The sequence below is a fragment of the Eurytemora carolleeae genome, unplaced genomic scaffold, assembly GCF_000591075.1.
Source record: "Eurytemora carolleeae unplaced genomic scaffold, Eaff_2.0 scaffold1104, whole genome shotgun sequence".
Taxonomy (NCBI): Eukaryota; Metazoa; Arthropoda; class Copepoda; order Calanoida; family Temoridae; genus Eurytemora; species Eurytemora carolleeae.
The window spans coordinates 23,496-43,788 of NW_019396988.1; the positions used below are offsets into that span (position 1 = coordinate 23,496).

A 20,293-nucleotide genomic window follows, 5' to 3' on the forward strand; every position below is an offset into this window, starting at 1 on the left:
TTAAAACTTTCTAAAAACAAATCGATTATTTTTAGAAAAAAACGAAACGTAAAACGACTGTTTTAAAAATCCTTTTTAAAAAAGATTAACAAACCTACTTGAAAATTGTAATTGTCTTATATAATAATGTAGAAGTATTTACAAGAAACTATAAACTTACAGCTGGTAAGTAGCTAACATTTCAAGTGCTTCTTTATTCATAAAGCTACATGTAGCATTGTGAATTAGACCTACCCCATCTTGAATTGGAGGGTCACGTGACCTACCCCATCTTGAATTGGAAGGTCATGTGACCTACCCCATCTTGAATTGGAAGGTCACGTGACCTACCCCATATTGAATTGGAAGGTCACGTGACCTACCCCATCTTGAATTGGAAGGTCACGTGACCTACCCCATCTTGACCAAACTTTTAATTGAAAGGCATTAAACAAAACAAATGACTTTCTAGGTTTCAATAAAACTTTGGAAAACTCTAAGATATTTTGAGGCAATTATCATAGTAAAAGATTTGACATGATTGGCCCATTTGTTTTAATGTTTATCAGATAAAAAAATCCTGATAATAGATAAGCCAAATATATATTTTTGTTATATAGACTAGACTTCTATAAATTTTTCTTTATCATTTATATGCTTATTTGTTTCATTCATTGTGTGAGGGAGGGGGTGCAGAGGCGCCATGATCCCCGCAAAAATGATCTCCGAACCTCAGGATTTGCAGAAATACCTCCCGGCCCCGCAAAACTGGTCTCCCAGCCTCAGTGACGTCACCAAGCCTCCCGCCATTCTGTCTCCACGCCCCGCATTTTGGCTCCAATAAAAAATATTTGGCTTTTATTTCCACCAAGAACCTTTTTTTAAAAAATTCTCAACATGATGAAATAGTTCAGAATGATACATTAACATTTTGTATTTAAAATTGAATTTTAATTGAGATTAAAGGCTTGTATTTTGTTTTTCTAAATTTCACAAATTCCTTAAATTGTAAGGTAATTCTGCAAATCCTGAGGTTCGGAGATCATTTTTGCGGGGATCATGGCGCCTCTGCACCCCCTCCCTAATTGTGTTAGTTCTTTCTCTTTCACTTATCAAACCCATTTATTTTATAAGTATTATGTGTAAACATATTTGTCACTACAAATTTGTATTAACAAATAATTACGATTACAGAATTAAATTATAAATGTAAAATTATTTTTTTTATACCAAATTTTTTGTTTTCGTTTTGGTTGACTATTTAAAAAAAAAAAAATTTAATAAATAATTTTGATGTCTTCTTTTATATCTAATGTTGGATATTTACTGTTATTTAATTCGAAGCAAATTTTACCAGTCGTGGTTGAACCATGCTTGCCGCTAGATTTGCCACCGCTAGGTGGATAATTGTCGCTAGTTGTGCTCAAGGCATTTTTTCGCAGATTTTTAAATTTGAAAATGGTAAAGATAATGTTTTTACTGTTTTTTAGAAAAATTACAAAATTATCACTGCATACTAGATAGAACGCGAACCAGAGTCAAGAAAATTGAGTTTTTGTTAAAAATCTGAATTTTCTAATACCAATATCTCTACAACCTGATGATGTAAATCTTTGATATTTCTAACTTAGTTTACTTGATATAAAAGAAGTCATAATTTGAAATATCTAAGTTCTACGACATTGGGTGGTAAAGATATAGGGATTTTAAAATCAGTGTTTGTGCCAATGACTCAGTTCCTTTATGCAACATTTCTGGAACGAGTTTGCTACCACATAGCTCCTCCAGTTGTTATTTTACGCATAAGTAAAATAAAATAAAATATTTAGGCCCTGAGTTGAACTATTTAACCTTAGCTGGTGATAACCCTATTCCTCCCCCAAGTGGATCTTTTACCCTCTGTGCCTCTATGTTCCTTTTTAAGTTTCAAGGTAAAATTTTTGAAGCTTTCTTTCTTTTTAAGTTTAAGGTTCTCATTCTGTAAACAATTTAAGGATATTTAATTTAATTTTTGACTCAATTATTTAAGGTAATATTTTTAGATTTTTTACTTAATTTTAAAGATCATTTGTGTCAAGGTACTAATGCAAGGAAAGTTATTTCAGAGGTGTACGCATTTTTTGTACTGCAGTGTACTGTCTTTGGGCGGAAAAGTAAACACAAGACGGATGTCACAGCCTGACATGGAATCCATTTTCACAAAAATAATCTATGAAATATTCTGGTCATAGGAAACTATAATGTGAATTTTCAAAATTATCAAGATAAAATGCTTTTATCTTCCTCGGATACTAGATGAACAATGATGCATCTATTCTTGTTTATAAATTCCGCCCAGAGAGAACTGGTTTCAATATGTACGCAGAGTATACCAAAATTAACTTTCCTTGCCTTAGTACCTTGATTTGTGTAATGATTAATTTAAGTTTCAAAGAAACATTTTCGGTTATTTAAAATTATAATTTTTTTTTGATTTTGAATGAATTTTAACATTATTCCTGCAGGGGGGGGGGGGGGTCCCACTTTCAGTCGTCAGATTTTGATAATTTTTAGCTTTTTGGAAAGCCCAGCAATTTTTTTTGCATATTTTAAACGGCATGGTCAAGGGCTTTTCAAAAATGTATATTTTATAAATTTTTGGAAATTTTTTGCAAAAAATTTTACTACATAACTAGATTTTGCAAAAAAAATCCAATTTTGGAAAATATGCAAATTTTTTTTCATATTCTAATAGTAGAGCAAAATAGCTTTCCAATGATGTATCGTTTGTCATATTTTGACATTTAACATGGAATCTAGAGGGGCGGGAGGAGGGGGGCAAATTCACCCCCCCCAGGGTATCCTGGTTTTCAAGTACCCCGGCAGGGATATGGTTAAAGTAAGTTTTTTTAAGTTTTTGTTCTCTGAATTGAGAATCAAATGATTTTTTCGATCTTTTGCAAAGATATAAGCATTTAAAAAATGAGTTTGTGGCAAAAACTCAGTTCCTTTATATGGTTTTATCTATTTATTAAGGAAATGATGGTGCCGTACATATCAGGCTTGACTCTGGTAGACCTTGGATATCCTTTTATGTTTATAAGTTTGGGTCGGATCCAGGTATTGAAGCTTACTTACATCTTTCATTTTTAGACTTAGCATCACTTGAAGGATTATGCAAAATACAACAAAACATGGAGTTTGTGATTTCAAGTGACCCTCCATGCCTCATTCCCAACCACTCCTGTATTCCGAGTCCATTAGCACCTGATCCAATCAGGGTTCAGTCATGTGTTTGTTGTCTATTCTGAACCATTAGAAATTGTATGGCGGTAACATATATCTTTCTATCTATCTTATCATCCAATTAGACTTATGAATCCTTCAATCAGTAAATGGAAATATTTACTTCTACTGAAACTATAGTGCAACGGGACCCTTAAAAGCTTTGTATGATCAAGTATGAAGTATGTGTGCATGTAATTAATTTTACAAACTAATTGTTTTCAATGGTGGTTTCTCTTCTCAAGTGAATGGCACATTTCTTCTTTTATCAGTTAACTTTTAACCCCAGATAAACGCAATATCTTTAACAATTTTGATCAGACAAAGGTTTTATATGAAACTGTTTTGAATCTGGAATTGCTGTCTTTGCCTGTGAAAGTCACTTGAAATTACGCGTACAGTCTCTTTAATTGGGGTGTTTAAGCACTTATAACGTTCTTGTGTTGATATTGAATCCCAATTTTCTGACGGCTACTGATTATTTTAAAGAAATGCATGAAAACTTGAATTTATGCTAAAAAACAAACAAGCAAAAAGACAAACTAAGAAAAAACTAACTAACAAACTAAAAAACTTAAAAACATACTAAAAGAACTAAAAAAAACTGAAAACAAACTAAAAACAAACAAAAAACAAACTAGAAATAAACTAAAAATAATAAAAGACAAACCAACCAACAAATTGAAAACAAACTAAGGAACACACTAAAAAACTAAAGAAAAAAAGAAATTAAGAAACAAAATGAAAAACAAAATAAAAAACAAAATAAAAAAGTTAAAAAAAACCTTAAAACTAACAAGAGAAACTTAAAAAACATACTAAAATAATGCATATTTTTCTTTTTCTGAAGACATTACTCTGTGGTTCTTTGTGAGAGGAGTGTGGCATAATTTGGGCTCTGCAGACAGTTATAGGCAAAATAACAGTTCACAATAATCCAACAATTGTAAACTCTTACAAAAACAAGTTGTACATAGTTTAGTAGCCGAGTCTCAAATCTATGACGCGGCTTAAACATGAATGGTTCCACTTGAAATCGTATTCAGTGTTTAGAGATTTGAGTTGGAGCTCAATTGGAACCGATTTATTGGAGGTTCAGCCAGGCAGTTTAAATTTTTTAAATTCGGCCGCTGGTTCAAGCATTGGTTATCAATTTGATCTAATGTGCGCCAATCTCTTACATATCTATATGATAGTTTTTGTCAAAAATTATTTGGTTGGGTTTCTTTTATTTTAAACTATAGGCTTTTAGAGCTCTTTTCTATTCTTCAAATCACCAAGCTTAGCTTTTAAAGTCGCCATTTTTAATCGTTCTCAAATGATGCGTATTTTTCATGTTTAAATTGGCGCATTTTCAAAAATAATTAACGTCAACATTTTTTCCCGGGCTAAATTGTGTCTTTTAACCATCCATACACCTTGTTAGTTGCCGGCTGCCGCACACATTTTGGACTTGATCGGTTTATCTGTTTTTACGGTATTGAACACAAACAAGCAAACAGGCAGACAAGCAAAGTAGATGAAAATAAAATTTAAATTGTTATTATGATACTAGAAATGTTTGGATGCACTACTGCTACGCTATTGACACTGCCAGGTTAAAAAACAATTTCATGCGAATAATTTAAGTTATTCCTAAAAACCTGGGATCTTAACAATAAATTGATTACAATCCCAGAAATATAGTACATGCAGCCTATACAGTCTTATACTATGGGTTATATTAGATTATGAAATAATCAAATAAAAAAAATTAGATTAGTATATTTATTTCAGCGGTTCTATCTCACTTGCTTGGAATGGAAAAATGATGGCTGAGAACAAAGTTTTCAAGGAGTTTAAATTTACTTCCTCAGAAATACAGGATCTAAGGAAGCAAAATATAAACATTTCATCTTAATGTTAAGATTCAAATATTTTAATAGATCAAAATTAGGAAAATGCTTAAAATAATGTTTGTTCTTTGAACACAATTTTAAATTGAACTTAACGCCAATTTTAAGTTATTTATAAAAGGGATTTTATAGTTACATGTTGAATTTAATGATCATATTTTAAAAATAGAAATCAAAATAAACAGTTTAACTCATATTTATACAAAACTAATATAATATAGTTCACATGATTTAAATTCGATTTAACTAACTATTCTTAAAAGAATGGTATATTTATTTATATATCTGTGTCAAGGTATAAATATATGTCGACGTTTATATTGGTATAATGATGACAACTTTCAATTTCAATTTTTATTACAGTGGTCGGCGATTATATTAATACAATGAAGACGATATATTTGTAGACTGTTAGAAAGTAAGATTCTCTAGATGAAACAACAAATAAGTCTACTGAGATCAGTCGTTGATATTTCCCAACAATATTTCCCGATTACTGCAGTAGATACACAGCAGAATGGACCCTGTCTCAAAAATCGATAATAATGAAATCTCTTTATTTCCTGAGAAAATTACATATATTTATTACGTGTATAAATGGTAAAAATTAATGTTTATGATGGAAAAATTCTTACGATCTATTTTTGTGTGAGTTGAGGGTAACAATGGTTTGAATCAGTACTAAAAGACGTTTTAAACTTCTGAAATAAGATGACAATTGATTATTAACGAAAGTCACTAATTCTTTAAATAAAAATTATTCTTTGTTTAACTTTTGAAAATGGATTCACATCATGTGAGGCTTTTGTTTATAACTCTGTCGTAGAGAAGAAAGAAGGGGGGGGTAAAATTGTTTGGTTTGGTGTCTCTGAGATGGAACCTAAGTTAAAGACGACTTTACAACGGAGACATATTGTTAATTGTTGACAATATTATAATTACTGCTTTGATCCCTAACAAGTATTTTTTCAAAATACAAGCTTAAAAGTAAAGAAAAAGAAGCTCTGAATAGAAAAATCAAAGTTAAAATAAAAAATAGTCTTTATTGCATTGATATACATGCCGACGACTGTACTTCATTGAATATCACTCTGCACTTAAAACTGTGAACGTGAACAATCTTTTAAAAGATATAGTTTATTGTATATCTTACTCTTTGCATTTAAAAAAAGTTACAAAAAACCTTAAAATTTCTTAAAAGTCGCAAAATTTCACGGTAATACTGACAAAAATGAGAGATTATGAAAATGACAAAAACTAAAAATTTGATTAATTTTTATCATGAAATATATAAAAATAAATTTTACCGATGTTAGGTTTTTAACTATCCTCCTTCTGATTATTTTCAGTAAGTGATTTATCCTTGTAAAAGAAAAAAATATTTTGTTCCTTTAGAACACAGCTTGTAATTGGTAGAGAGCTAGGCCAGGCAGGTAAAACCAGGAACCAGTATCTAGGGAATGTCGCCAACGTGAATATATATTCTGGTAAGCTGGGCAGCGACCAGCTGAAGATGATGACCACTCACCCCTGCAACTATTCCGGGGACTTTTTAGCCTGGCAGAATATGACCTTTGTTACAAGGTCAGTTGCTATTTTATAATATTCAATACAATTAAAACGGTTTTAATAACTAAGACAAATTGTAATTTAAATTTTTTTATACAAACAAAATTGTTTTAATATTTTTATTCATAATCAATTTAAAAACACAAAGAATGTTAGACCTTCACTTTTAAATCCTACAGTTAAACCCTAAATGCGCCATGCATTGAACGAATTTACCGAATGTCGTCTAGGCAATTTTTCAATGGGTTATATACTGTTTTACGTAAATATTTGCGAAAATGAATAAATAGCCATGAATATGCGAAAATAGTTTTAAAGAGCTCCATATGATCATTTATTATAAAAAAATAAATATCTGCGACATTCCATTATCAGAAAGTGAAGAATACGATATTTGATGAATTCTTTTGATGTATGCCTTATTTCGGGTTTAACTGTATGCTAGACATAAAGATTTTCTTGGTCTCTGTGCAGGCCATCCATTAGCCATCAGAAATCGAAGACGATACATAAATACCATGTGCATTGTGACACTTTCAAGACAATTTTTCAAAATGGGAACGAATACATTAAAACTTGTTAATTATTGGATTGGTTAAATACATAAAGTTACGTAATGGGTCTGTCCTTTAAGTTAACAAAATAGAACAAAATTTTAAACAATATATTTTCAATTGGCTTTTAATGAACTTTATTTTGTGTTTTGTTTTGAACTGACTTATCATTATCTTGTATTTCACGTCAAAATACAGTAAATTGCAGTTTAGATTAAAATATTATACTTTTTCAATCATTACCAGAAAAATTTGCTTTTCTCGTACTGCATACAACTACAGAAGCTACTAGGTCACAAAGTCGTACTATAGTAAACATGCATAAATTTACACTGTCTAGATTGCTGTGCTTTTGTGTTTAAAAATACATAACTATGATTTAACTTATCGTTAATCAACAGATTAAAATGGAATTAATATGCCCTAAACAATTTTAAAAATATATAAATTACTAGGTGTGCAGTGCCCGGAGTTGCCTGAGGATTTTTTAACTTTAAAAAACAATTTTAGAAACTAATTGTTTTTTGAAGACAAAAAATGTCGACATCTTTTAGCCTATACGTTACTCCGCGGGCACCCATGGGTGCTCTTAATAAACTTCAGCCCATTTCGTTCAAGCCGTTTGGCCAGCTATAGCTAACATATATATACATACAAATATATATGAGCGAACAGAATTAAATTATATAGATATATTTTAGTGGAATTGTTCCTACAATTGAAGATCCAACCTTGTGTAAACCATTGACTAGAATGAAAATACCAGTACTAGGTAAAAAAAACATGATACAATTTCATATGTTAAACGAATCTATAAAACAGAGTTCCTAAAAAAAAGTTTAATTTTGGGGAGAAGTGTTTCAAAAAGAAAGTCCTGTACGTTTTAAATTAAAAAAACCTTTTATTTTAAGGATTCCTTCCATCGGACAATTTAGTGGCCAAATTTACAAGGGTTTTATGTAATAAGCCAATTTCATTTAATCAACAACTAAATTTCAGAACCCAGGTTAAACACTCGATCAGTCAAAGACGGGTTTGGGATTCGGAGAGAGGGGATATCACCAAAATTGTTAGAAATGTGCCTACCCCACCACCCCTTTTTAAAATGGCAAGTTTCAAAATTACCAGATTCAATCAATATGGTTCACCTTGTCCATTGCAAATAATAATTGCACTTGGGGGGGGGGATCTTATGATGACAATCGTTTTGAAACATTTAGGGTTTTTTGACGTTTAAAGTGCTCCACGAAGATATTTTTCCATGATGCAATTTTTCTTCTGATCAGGGCTATTAACCAAAACGAGAATACAGAATGGAAAACGAAAAACGATTTTGATAATGGTTACTAAAAATGGTTAATATATTTGGTAAGAATACAAATTTGCCACTATAGTTTCAGTGGAAGTAAATACTTCCAGTTACTGATAGCGCCGAAGAATTTATCTCTAATTGTATAATGAGATAGATAGAAAGATAGATGTTACCGCCATGCAATTTCTATTGGTTTAGAATAGACAACAAACACATGGCTAAACCCTGATAGGACCAGGTGCTAATGGACTCGGCATACGAGAGTGATTGCATATTGTAATAAAAGCAAACTTGTAGAGCATGCAATTTTAAAATAGGATTGACATGTCAGATTCTTGATGAGAAAAAGTCTAGAAACTTTAAATGTTTAATAACGGACCAAAAAACAAAACTCATATCAGTTATAACTACAAAAATAATGCATGGTTTCGACACTATTTCAGAGAATGTTCCCTTTAGTGTTGGAATTGACACTTGCGATAGACTCGATAAAAGTGTTTTGCCATCAATAAATGGAGGTATATAGATTGATCTTAAATGGAGTGTTCGCAAAAAATGAAAGGGGGCATAGGCTTACAGCGAAATATAATCGCTTTCGATCAAGATACTAATCATACTTCTATCTGTTGCGTCTATAAGGAGAAAATTGTTAAAAACGACTTATTCTGAAGAACGTAGTGTCCATACAAATTCAGAAAGTTGCAATATACCTTTCAGATCGTAAAAAAACAATTTAATTTCAAACAAATCATTCAGATATTACAACCTATAATCATCGATTATTTTTCGACGCATTTCTATACAGCTAATACTTCATAATATTTTTTATTCGTTCTGTATACGAAGAGAATGCAATATATATTAGAGGGGAATTTACTAGAAAAAAGTATAAAACGGCCATTTTGTTTTACTGTTTCCATACTGCAGGTGTACTTCACATATTTATGCTATATAACCTTTTGGGCCTTGGAATATCATTTTATAGAAAATCTAAAATTAATGTTAAAAGAAAACCAAATTATGAAATAGACTGGTTTCATAATTGACCAATGATCATTTCACATAGACTCTATGCCTTTCACTTTACAAACGATGATTTTCCGTTATAACTATAAATCAAATGATGTTTTTATATTCACCTAATTCATTATAAAGTTTAACAGCTTTAAAAAATTCGAAATTGAAATGAATAGTCTAGGGAACATACTGTATTAATGTACTCAACTGCATATAATTTGTGAACATTTACATGATTTGTACACTTTGAACTCCCTTTCAGGCTGAAAGGGACTGAAAAAAATCATACCGAGAGATTCTCTAAATTCACCCTCTAATATATATTCTATTCTCTATGTTTGTATACAATGCACTTAAAACGCCGAAATGGTTGGCCGCCAGATGTCTCTGCTCTCGATGCTTTGAATGATTACACATGGCAGAGACACCTAGCGGAAAAAAGTCGTTTTAAGTGCATTATGTATAAAACAAATAACAAATGTTATGAAATATTAACACTCCCTTAAAACATTTAAAACAGGTATGGCATTTTTTTAGCAGATATTTAGAAAGCATTTTGAGATTGCAGTAAGAGGTTTCGTAAATGTATAGTTTTTTATCACTATAAAAAATTGCTTTTAAAAAATCAAGAAAATGATTTAATTATTTGCATCAAACCTTTATCTTCAATGCCTTGCACCTTTCCAAACTCATGGTGTAAAATTAGTTTCCCAAATAGACTTTGAAACATCTAGGGCTGGGCACGTACGGACTTTTTTAAAATCGTTCTGTTCCGTTCTAGAACAAGGGTCTTCAGCTAGATTGTTCCGTTCTCGTTCCTTTTTTATCCAATTGTCCGTTCTTGTTCCGTTCCGTCCCGTTCCATTTTTAGTCTAAGAACAATCATCCTGTTCTGTTCCGTTCTTGGTGTTCTTAGTCCAAAAATGGTTCCATCCCCCTGTTCTTTTCATAGTCAAGAACGTTTCCATCCCCTGTTCCGTTCTTAGTCAAGACAATAGGAAGGGGGGAGGGGGTGTGACTAAGACAAAAGTTTTGTAGAAAATGGTTGTTAAAAAGTGAAAAATGACGATTTTATAATAGAAAATTCCTCATGGCCAAACATATTCCAAATGTTTTAAATTTAGGTTAAAGGATAAGCTTAGATAATTTCTGGGCCGAGCAATGTATAGTTTTTGTGAAGCGGGGGGAGGGGCGGGGGTCTCATAAAATCCTTAAATTGTATGATGCCTGCAAGTGCTGAGATCCAGGTTTATCTTAAAAGAAGGTGGTGTACAATTTGTAGATTTTTAAAAAATAATTAATTTTCATAATCAACATTTCAAAAATAGTAAAAAGATATATAAATAAATTATAGAGAACAAATTTTGAAATTCTTTCAACCTAAATCTCACCTCCCTCACGGGAGAGGGAGGTTGGGGAAGGGGGGGCAGGTTTAGAGAAAGGGGGGGGGTCTTTTGATTATTTCTAGATGATTAAGAACACATTCCTGATTTAAAATGCGCTCCTGACTTAGAAGGCGTTCTTAATAATAAGAACGTTTCTTTTAAGCTAATATCTATTACATTCCGTAATTTAAGAATGCACTCTTTGCATTCCGTTCTTTTTTCGGAACGATGGGATCGTTCTTGTGTCGTTCATTCTTGTGAAACAACAATTGTTCTGCAAGAACGTTGCCTAGCCCTAGATCTACATCATTTGAAAATAGAAGTTTATTGCAGGTTATAAGTTTTTTTAATTGCTTTTTTTACATAAGTTTTAATTGACAACTAAGACATTTATTTTCTTCAGACACATCAATCAAAACAATGACAAACTTTATGCTGGATGCTGCTGGAATTCCTGTAAGTTTTTTTTAAATAAATTTTTTTTACAAAATGTTAAAAACCTGTTTAAAAAATGTACATCAAATGTCACAGTTGTTAACAAAAGCAGAGCACTACAATGGACTAAGGTCAATTTAAATTTGAACTTTACTGACCTCTTGTACCAGCCTGACCTATCCTAAGTTGGACCATGTTTAACATTAATGGCACGGCCAGACTTTTTACAGTACCCGGCATATCATAGTATAGACTTGTAAAAAGCCAAGATTGAGTGGAATAAGGAAACATATTGTACACAAAACTATATTTAATCACACCATCCAGGTAGGCAGTTGACCAGCTGGATGTTGATGCTTGTTGCAGGGTTAATGGGTACAGAAACTTTGATTTCACTTGCTGTTTTGGCCAGAACCCAGACACAATCAACTGATCTGTTCAGCAATATAGGAGCTCCGTCTTCTCCTAACACTATTTCCTGAATAGGGGCTGGGGGGGGNGGGGGGGGTTTGTTAGGGGGGAGAAGTCTCCCCTCCAGTAGTCCTTTTTGTTTTTGTTTACCATCATTCAGGTGTTATTTACTGTGTTCAGCACTGCAGTCTGTTAAGTTGGTAAACCTGCGTGGAATTCTATCACAGTTTCTTGGAAAATGTGGAACTGGAACAGTAGGTTAACCATGTACCCTGCCACTAATGCCAATGGCTTTATTCTGAAACCATTAATAACTATAGACACAATCTTCAGAGAGTTATTCAATGTCTAACGCACAGCTGGTCCAAATCCATCTTCTTTAAAGCATCTCACACATTCAAGGTAGATAGGGACAGATTCATCAGGAGATTGTTGCACTCCGACATAGAGGCTTTGCATTGCTAGCTCAGAATGGTTTGGGGAGCTATAAAGAACACAAATAATTTTCAATAGATCTGAGAACGTAAATTCCTCTTTCTTTGTTCATTCTCCAATGCCCATGAAGAGGATTCTTGATTTTGTGGAGTCAGTGCATGTGTTCCACACAATTGCGATTCTTACCATACCCGCGGTGACAAAATGGTAGTTAGACAACCTGCTGAATTTTGTTCTCCAAGCCTTCATGGACTGTGCAGAGAAATCAAACGGAGATAAGGCTCCATTAGCCTTTGAAATTAACTTTACTTCCTCCCCTGCAATCTTGCTTCAAGGAAAATTTATAAAGGATACTTCTACTTCGGTACTGGGATCTATCCTGTCTACTGCATTCCTTAATTGAGGCACTTCAGTCTGCTGTACTGCGAGAATTTGGGTACTGGGAGATCACACTACTCTTGAATGAATCCATAATCTGTTCATCCTCCATGGTCAGTGCCGCCTCCAACTTGATTGACTCTGCTGCAAAAAATGGAATAGGGTTAACCGGGGCTTGCAAGGTTTGCCAATGCACGAACCATGGCGGATACCTCTGTTGCCTTCCTGCTTCCAGGGTGGGCAGGCTCTGTCGAACTCATTCTAAACAACAAAGAATGATTTATTGTTTACATTCACAATGTTCATGCTGTCATATTTGTCCTTACTAACACTAAAAAAAAACCACGTACTATGTCGGAGTCTAAATACATATTGACTTATTGCCAGATTTGGGAAAATAAATTATTGTTATTTTGAGTTTTATTACCTTTTTGATCACTGAAAACTTGCACAATCGATGGGAAAATGTTAAATTCACTGTCTGTAACCAAACAAAAACATATAATTCATAAAATCCCAATTGCATCGGACAATTTTCTGGCAGTGTTTCTAAATAACATGATATTCGCCTGTGGAGAATATATTTCCATGTTAACCCTTCTGATTCCGTGGTCTGAGGCATGAGATGGCCTTTCTACCTTGGCCATGGATTACTGTTCCACTGCTTTCTCTGGCAGCGATTCCTCCCTAGCTCGGCCCTTGCTAACTGTACTGACTCCAGATTAACAAGATAAGGAAGGGTTAAATATCCCTTTGGTGTTTGGCCTGTTGGATCATTAGGCTGCAAACATACTACATACATACAAACATACATGGCGTTTGGCTTTGGTTAGATTGTCAGGCTAAGAACCTTGGGAGCAATAAACTGTACTGTATAATTTACAATTGTGAATCCTTTACTGGTTTACAATAGGTCTATTTGAGCTTCCCCGCTAGCTAGCACGCTTTTTCATATATTTGAGATTCCCTGCTAGCTAGCACGCTTTTTCATATATTTGAGATTCCCTGCTAGCTAGCACGCTTTTTCATATATTTGAGATTCCCTGCTAGCTAGCACGCTTTTTCCTGAGTCTTGTTTTCATTCAATGTTTTTATTATTGTTTTTGTCCATATTTTACACCATTCCCTTAATGGACACATGAGTTTTTGAGGCCTTTTCTGAATTGTCATATATTCTTTAATAGTATCACGTTGAACTCAAAGCTTCAAATAACATTTGTATTATTAAGAATACCATCAGGGAACTTAATGAAGATTTAACAGACGCGATTTGAATGTTTGAACATTAAAATCTAAAATTCTAAAAATCTTATCAAATATTATTTTAAATGGTTTAAAAATGATATTACACGTTTAAAAGCTTTTTTATTACACCTATTATTTCATGTTGTAATGTGATTAAGTGACTTCATCGCCAAACTACAGGGCGAAATAGTAACTTATTTACCCTGCTATTAAAATTTCAAATTTCGTAATTAATATTTCTCATAAAGTTACTTTATCGACCTGCACTATTGAATAAGTTGAGTAAAATTGAATAAAACTCTATATGTTATCACTTTTGAAAATTCACTAATTTCAACAAGAAAATCCGTGAAAATTAGATTTTTTTGGAGTACGGAGAAAAAATGGTGCCTTGAAAAGCAACAGCTAAAAGACAACTAAAAGGGGGGGGGGGTCCTATGCCTTTATGATTGAATGAATTAAATTTTTATTTCTCTTTTTAGTTGCTCTCAAAACGCTGCTTCGAGGCAAGTTTCTGGATTCCATATATGGATGAAATTACTGAAAATATTTGGCTGAACTACTACACCCAAAAACAGGTTAATAATTAAATATAAACTGAAATATTAATTAGAATTAAAGAGATCGACTGTAAGCGTAATTTTAAGTGGCCCTCCATGCAAAGATAGCGATAATCCTTTTACAACAGTACCAAAAACCTAGTTTTTTTTTTACTCTACAATTTTTTTATCCCATTCTTAGCAATATTATTTAACCTTCTTCATCCCTACTCTTTAACTTTTTCTCCCAGAGAACAGTGTAAATATATTTTTCTTCGCCCCAGGGAAAGAAAGTGATGAAATGCACATTTTCATGAGACAAATTTGCGCATTTACAAGATAAATATAGCCAAAGTTTTAACAAAAATATAAAACTTTTTTAGTATTTAGACTTAATATTATCAACCACACAATTGAATATACCTATTAATTAATATTGAAAAGTATAATATTTTAATAATGTTGCTCAAAGAATGGAATAAAACTACATATTCAGCGAGAATTAATTAATTAATTAATATTGAAAAGTTTAATATATTAATAATGTTGCTTAACGCGAATGGGATAAAACTACATATTCACCTATAGCGAGATTTTCCTTCGGGGGAACTGCACTGTACGGAAATTTCACGTTTCCAAGTGTTTTCGAGACTTTTTTCATGAAATTTCATGCCATGATAAAATTTCATCAAAAAGTCTCGAAAACACTCGGAAATTTAAATTCCCGGTAAAGTTGGCAGTTCTCCCTGGTTAATCATCTCTAATAGTAAATAAATAGTTATTTTGCTGTGAATTTCTCCATTGTATCTTGTAAACAAGAAATGCGTAAATAACTTTTTTCAGAGAAACCACAAGTGAAAATAAATAGTTTAAATATAAAAACATGAATATCTATTTCATACTTGATCAGACATAAATTTTAAAGGTTATCATTGTTAATCGGTAATTGCAATCTTTGCATTAGGGTTTATTTGAACTTACGCTTACTGCTGTTCCTTTAAAAATGTTGTTAAAGGGACCGTTCACTTATTTGGGTAATTTCAGGGTCAACTAAACAGCCTATTCGCTCTTGATTGGTAATAGTCTTACTTTTCAAAGACAACTGTGGCCGGAGAAAAAGCCGATTTTTAGTTCAGAATTTGAGCGGAAAGAAACGGTCCCTCTCTATAGACACTATTTGACGTTTTTTTCAGTAACAGCAGCCCAATAAATTTTAAATTTATCACATTTTAATGTCATCATGTGTTCGTTGTTATATACTAAAATATGAAAACTTTTGACATTTGAGTTCGCAAGAAATTTACGTTTTTCGTATTAAAACACGTAAAAAGTGTGAACAAAGACGACGTCTCTACGACAATCAATTAATCATTACTCGTATTTTGTTTCGTAGATTTTTTAGATTTTTTCCCGTATGTGCACAACTTTTCATTTTTCGTGCCGCGTTCAATTAATCTTTTTACACAGGCAATACAAAATCTTTAATGCGATAAAATAGTCTTATTTTATAAATAGAAAGTTAAAAAACAAAAAATTTAAAAAAGTTATAACATTTACAATTAACCATTAGATACTACAGTTTAATTTTATATTCGAAATTTATTTTGATCCACAACATACTGAAAAAAAACATCAAATAGTGTGTAAAGAGAAGGGCCGTCCCTTTGAGCTCAAATTCTGAACGAAAAATCGGCTTTTTCTCCGGCCACAGATGTCATTGAAAAGTAAGACTAATACTAATGAATAGCTGATAGGCTGTTTAGTCTACCCTGAAATTATCCAAACAAGTGAACGGTCCCATTAATGATAGGAAACAATGGATTGGAAAGCTGGACAGCCAAATGGAGATCGATCTCAAAACTGCGCTGAGGTGGATCCTAAACTACCAGGTGATCTTTTTGTGCACTAAGCTTCCAAACCAATGTCTTTCTAGAATAAAAATAAAAAACTTTTTATTTTATAAATCTAAGCTTATTTTCTCTTTTTACATTGCTGAAAAAGTGCGAAAGAAAATATCCTACAATTACTACGCAACCACCTAAAATTTTTAAAAATATTTTTATATATTTTCAGAAAAGAATATATTTGATATAGAGTGCAACAATAAATATTGCTTTATTTGTGAAAACAATCACTGGCCACAGCTCACGCTTAGGGAGGGAACACAATACTTTTAACATTTCTAATTTTTACCAATCCAAAAGCTTTGTTAAGTGTTATAATAACTATTTATAACACTGTTATTTTGGTTTGCAGTGTTATAAAGTTTTTGGACAGAAATTTCCTCTTTATCGAGAAGGTTAACGCCTTTTTAGATTTAATTTTATAATTATAAAATATAATCTAAAAAGGCGAGAACCTTCGAGATAGAGAGAAAATTTAAGTCCAAAACTGTATAGCACGTCGTGCCAAAATAATAGTGTTAAAGGTAATTTTTTGAAACGTTTGTGTACTTGTCTTATTTCAATAGCTATTTCTAGATCAAATAAGGTTTGAAACAAAGCAGAAGTCAAATTATTACAAGTTTATTTCAATTTTATTTTCATTTTAATTTAAAAAAAGTATTTTGAAAATATCATAATTTTTTTTGGAGAAAATCAGGGAACCATTCAAAACTTTATAGCACACGTGCTATAATGTACATCTAAAACTAACTTTATAGCACGATGATTACTTTATAGCACGGTTATTATGAAATTCACGATGAAGTGAGGAAGAATGATAAAGTACACAATAGTTTCATAAAATCTTTTAAAACGTAAGAAAAACAATCAAATCTTCTTTGAAAAATATTTTGGCATTTCTATGTTTGTAAAAAAAATAAAAGGACTGAAGAATTGTCTGACTATTCATGATCAAAATATCCTTATTTTTCCAGCTGAAAAATTTAGTTTAAACTCAAGTTGGCACTCAATTTTCTGCTAAAAAAATTGAGGATTTTTCCGTCATTAAAGGTCAAATAAAGGTTTAAAATGTTCCGTTGGTGTGTAAATTGAAATTTGGCGTACAGTCCCTTTAACAAATTGTTGAGGTACAGGGATACCCAAAAAGCATGAGACTTTAATGCCGACCTCAAGCTATTTAATTCTAAATCTAAGAATTAAATACGCTTATGCCTTAATTAATCATCTAAGGTTATATTAAATGATTAGCCAATGAAAGATTCAAGTTGTTTACTGCAGGAAATCATTAATGTAGACTAACTAAATTATGTGCAGTCGTCTCTGAAGTCTCAAGCTTTGCGGTTAATCCTGTAGCATAAAAAAATGTTAAATGTAACACTGTTACCCGTTTGAAGAGGATTATGCCCTGAGAGTTATATTGATGAGATTTATATTATTGCTTACAAGGATGGTATTATATACTTCAGGTAGACCACCCCTCCCCCAACCATCTACCCCCCCTTTCTCCCCTAGCTATAGGGAGGGGGGCCAATTTTTTTCCTACATTTTATGGCAATTTCATGAAAATGAAAAATTTTGATTTAAAAAATATAATAAGCATTATTTCAGTGGAGATTATTATTCTTATATTTTTCTAGAATTCTTGTTGGTTGTCTGGTTAAACTTCACTTTTCTTCGCCCCCATCTTCTATTTTAATTGTGAACATTTTCTCTTTGTATACAATGTAAACTAAAACAAAGAAACTCGGGATTTTATAAAAAAAATTTTCGTGGATTTTCAAAATTTAATGACAATCGAATTTGGCTGAAGGTTATTTTTTGAAATTTTGATCATTCATAAACCTTCTCTGCACTGCACTGGAGATATTTGAAGTCCCAAACAAAATTTAGGCCCGATCGGTCCAGCCGTTTTTACGTTTATTAGATACAAACAAACAAACGAACACCCAAACAGACAAGCAAAGTATATATATGGATGTAATAAATACAATATTTTAGTGAAGATTACAATACTGAAATACAATATTTTAGTGGAGATTACAATACTGAAATACAATATTTTAGTGGAGATTACAATACTGAAATACAATATTTTAGTGGAGATTACAATACTGAAATACAATATGATTTTGTAAATTTTGAATGGATATTAACAGTGGCTGAACAAGACACAGTTGCAAAAGTAAAGGTATATATAAAAAAACATATCTTAAAGTTTTTAAGCAAAAGAACACTTGTCTCGAATGCTAACTTTCTGAGGTCTATATTTTTGCAACCTGACGGTGTTACTACCGTTGATTTTTCATACTTTGACTATTTGTTCTATCAACATCAGGTTGCAATGATGTAAAATTTGAAAATTTTGTTTTTAAGAAAGTATTTAACTTCTTAGAAGATATAGATAAAAAAGTTATAAAAAGAAATATTCGCATAATTTTTCTCTCAAACATGTTATCAAGCTAAATCCGGCAAATTGTAACGTAATTACAGAATTTATAGTAGTTAGGGTACATACATCATTAATCAGGTTGTAGAAAAGATAAATTAGATAAGTTTCAATAAAATATATTCGTGTATAGCTTTTTTCTCTCAAGCAAGTTAAATCTGAAAAAAATAATGATATAAAGGGATTGTAAACGTAATTATTTCAAGTGCCCATCAATTGAAAGATTGTATAGGGAATGTTCGGTTTACAACAGTACCCCCATGTTTCTGTTCATGAAAACTGATTATATTCATATGTGGGTTCTCTTCAAAAAAACTTAACTCTAATCATCGAAAATAAGTAATCTTATTCAATTATTAGTTTCCATAATCTTTTATTATTCACAAAGATTTTCTGTAAATTTGCTGAAATTTTTAATGAATAGACGACATTTAAAGTATTTGAAGAAATCTGAGAACAAATTCATAGAAAATAAAAAATTCAATATAATGATGAAAACGAAATAATTGATTCTAGCATTGATTTTTTGACTTTCTTTCGAGAAATATGTTCCTAACCATCTAACTAGTCTACTGTATAATTTTACTTTATTTTTCGTCGTCGTTATTTAATATTTAAAAAACCGATTCTGTAAACGTATCAACCCAAATTCATGATTTTGAACGTCGACTATGCACTCAAACTCAGTAAATATACTTCATGGAAAAGTTTTATAAATCTCAAATGAATTCTAAAAAAATTGTCCACAACACTGCATACTCAGTTTAACCATGCACCATACATTGCGGCCGGTCACTCCCTTTAAAACTGCAATGACAGTTTAAAAAACAAAACAATACGTTTATCTAGGCATCCTATTCCTCCTTTCTGCTTGGAGTGAATCAATGGCTGATTTCTAATGATTCGAAATTATGTACAACAGATGAAACTTATGAAAGGGTAAGTAAACATTCATTAGGTCTAGACAAAAGAATTAAGTCTTTGTCACAAATCTGATTTTTTTAAATAATTTTTTGCAATGAAACCCAATTCGTAGACCTTAGATATTTCAAACTGTTAATTCTGTCAAATCAAATAATCTAAGTTTCAAATTTCCAAGGTTTAAATCATCAGGTTGCAAAGATATAGGGATTAGAAAATTTGAGTGTATTACTAAGTTTACTAGGTTTACCATTGTAGACTAATAACACTGCCCGACCCATGACCCTTCGTGAAGAATGTTCAATTATAAACTCAATCAATTATAAACTCAATCAATTATAAATCTGTAAACAAACGAATTGAGTCTTTGTCACAGATCTTATTTTCTGTGCAAATAGCTTTTTTAAAAATATTGTGGATATCGAGATCAATGCTTGTTAATCTTAAGATTATTTATTTCTCTTCATTTTTAGGTTCTGTCCATGTCCAGTTGCTCAGTATCTGAATACAGGAATGTGAAAATAGTTTTAAAGTTTCAAATGAAGTAACAAATTTTTAAAATAATTTTTAACAGTTCACCGAATGAAGAGCAGTTTTAATTTAT

General features: G+C 31.8%; 2 protein-coding genes across 2 annotated transcripts; both read left to right on the top strand.

Annotated features, from left to right (window-relative positions):
• Window positions 1–1,349: 1,349 nt before the first annotated feature.
• LOC111710815 (uncharacterized) lies at window positions 1,350–4,179 on the top strand. Its single transcript, XM_023484960.1, has 4 exons — window positions 1,350–1,440; window positions 1,809–1,910; window positions 2,995–3,078; window positions 4,094–4,179. Exons 1-4 carry the CDS (start codon window positions 1,350–1,352, stop codon window positions 4,177–4,179), a joined length of 363 nt encoding a protein of 120 aa, XP_023340728.1.
• Window positions 4,180–6,011: 1,832 nt separating this feature from the next.
• LOC111710816 (uncharacterized) lies at window positions 6,012–20,275 on the top strand. The gene is made up of 13 exons (XM_023484962.1): window positions 6,012–6,022; window positions 6,534–6,722; window positions 7,963–8,033; window positions 9,017–9,091; window positions 11,379–11,431; window positions 14,362–14,457; window positions 16,229–16,307; window positions 16,492–16,573; window positions 17,717–17,788; window positions 18,420–18,510; window positions 19,618–19,707; window positions 20,163–20,204; window positions 20,264–20,275. The coding sequence occupies exons 1-13, from the start codon at window positions 6,012–6,014 to the stop codon at window positions 20,273–20,275; spliced, it is 963 nt and encodes a 320-aa protein (XP_023340730.1).
• Window positions 20,276–20,293: the final 18 nt, after the last annotated feature.

Excerpts from the sequence above, each read along its gene's own strand:
- LOC111710815 (XM_023484960.1), top strand. The coding sequence starts at position 1,350 with ATGCTTGCCGCTAGATTTGCCACCGCTAGGTGGATAATTGTCGCTAGT. Across the intron at positions 1,441-1,808 it reads GATTTTTAAATTTGAAAATG|GCCCTGAGTTGAACTATTTA; the intron begins GTAAAGATAATG and ends TAAAATATTTAG. Across the intron at positions 3,079-4,093 it reads TAAGTTTGGGTCGGATCCAG|ACATTACTCTGTGGTTCTTT; the intron begins GTATTGAAGCTT and ends CTTTTTCTGAAG.
- LOC111710816 (XM_023484962.1), top strand. Across the intron at positions 6,723-7,962 it reads AATATGACCTTTGTTACAAG|TGGAATTGTTCCTACAATTG; the intron begins GTCAGTTGCTAT and ends GATATATTTTAG. Across the intron at positions 9,092-11,378 it reads TTTGCCATCAATAAATGGAG|ACACATCAATCAAAACAATG; the intron begins GTATATAGATTG and ends TATTTTCTTCAG.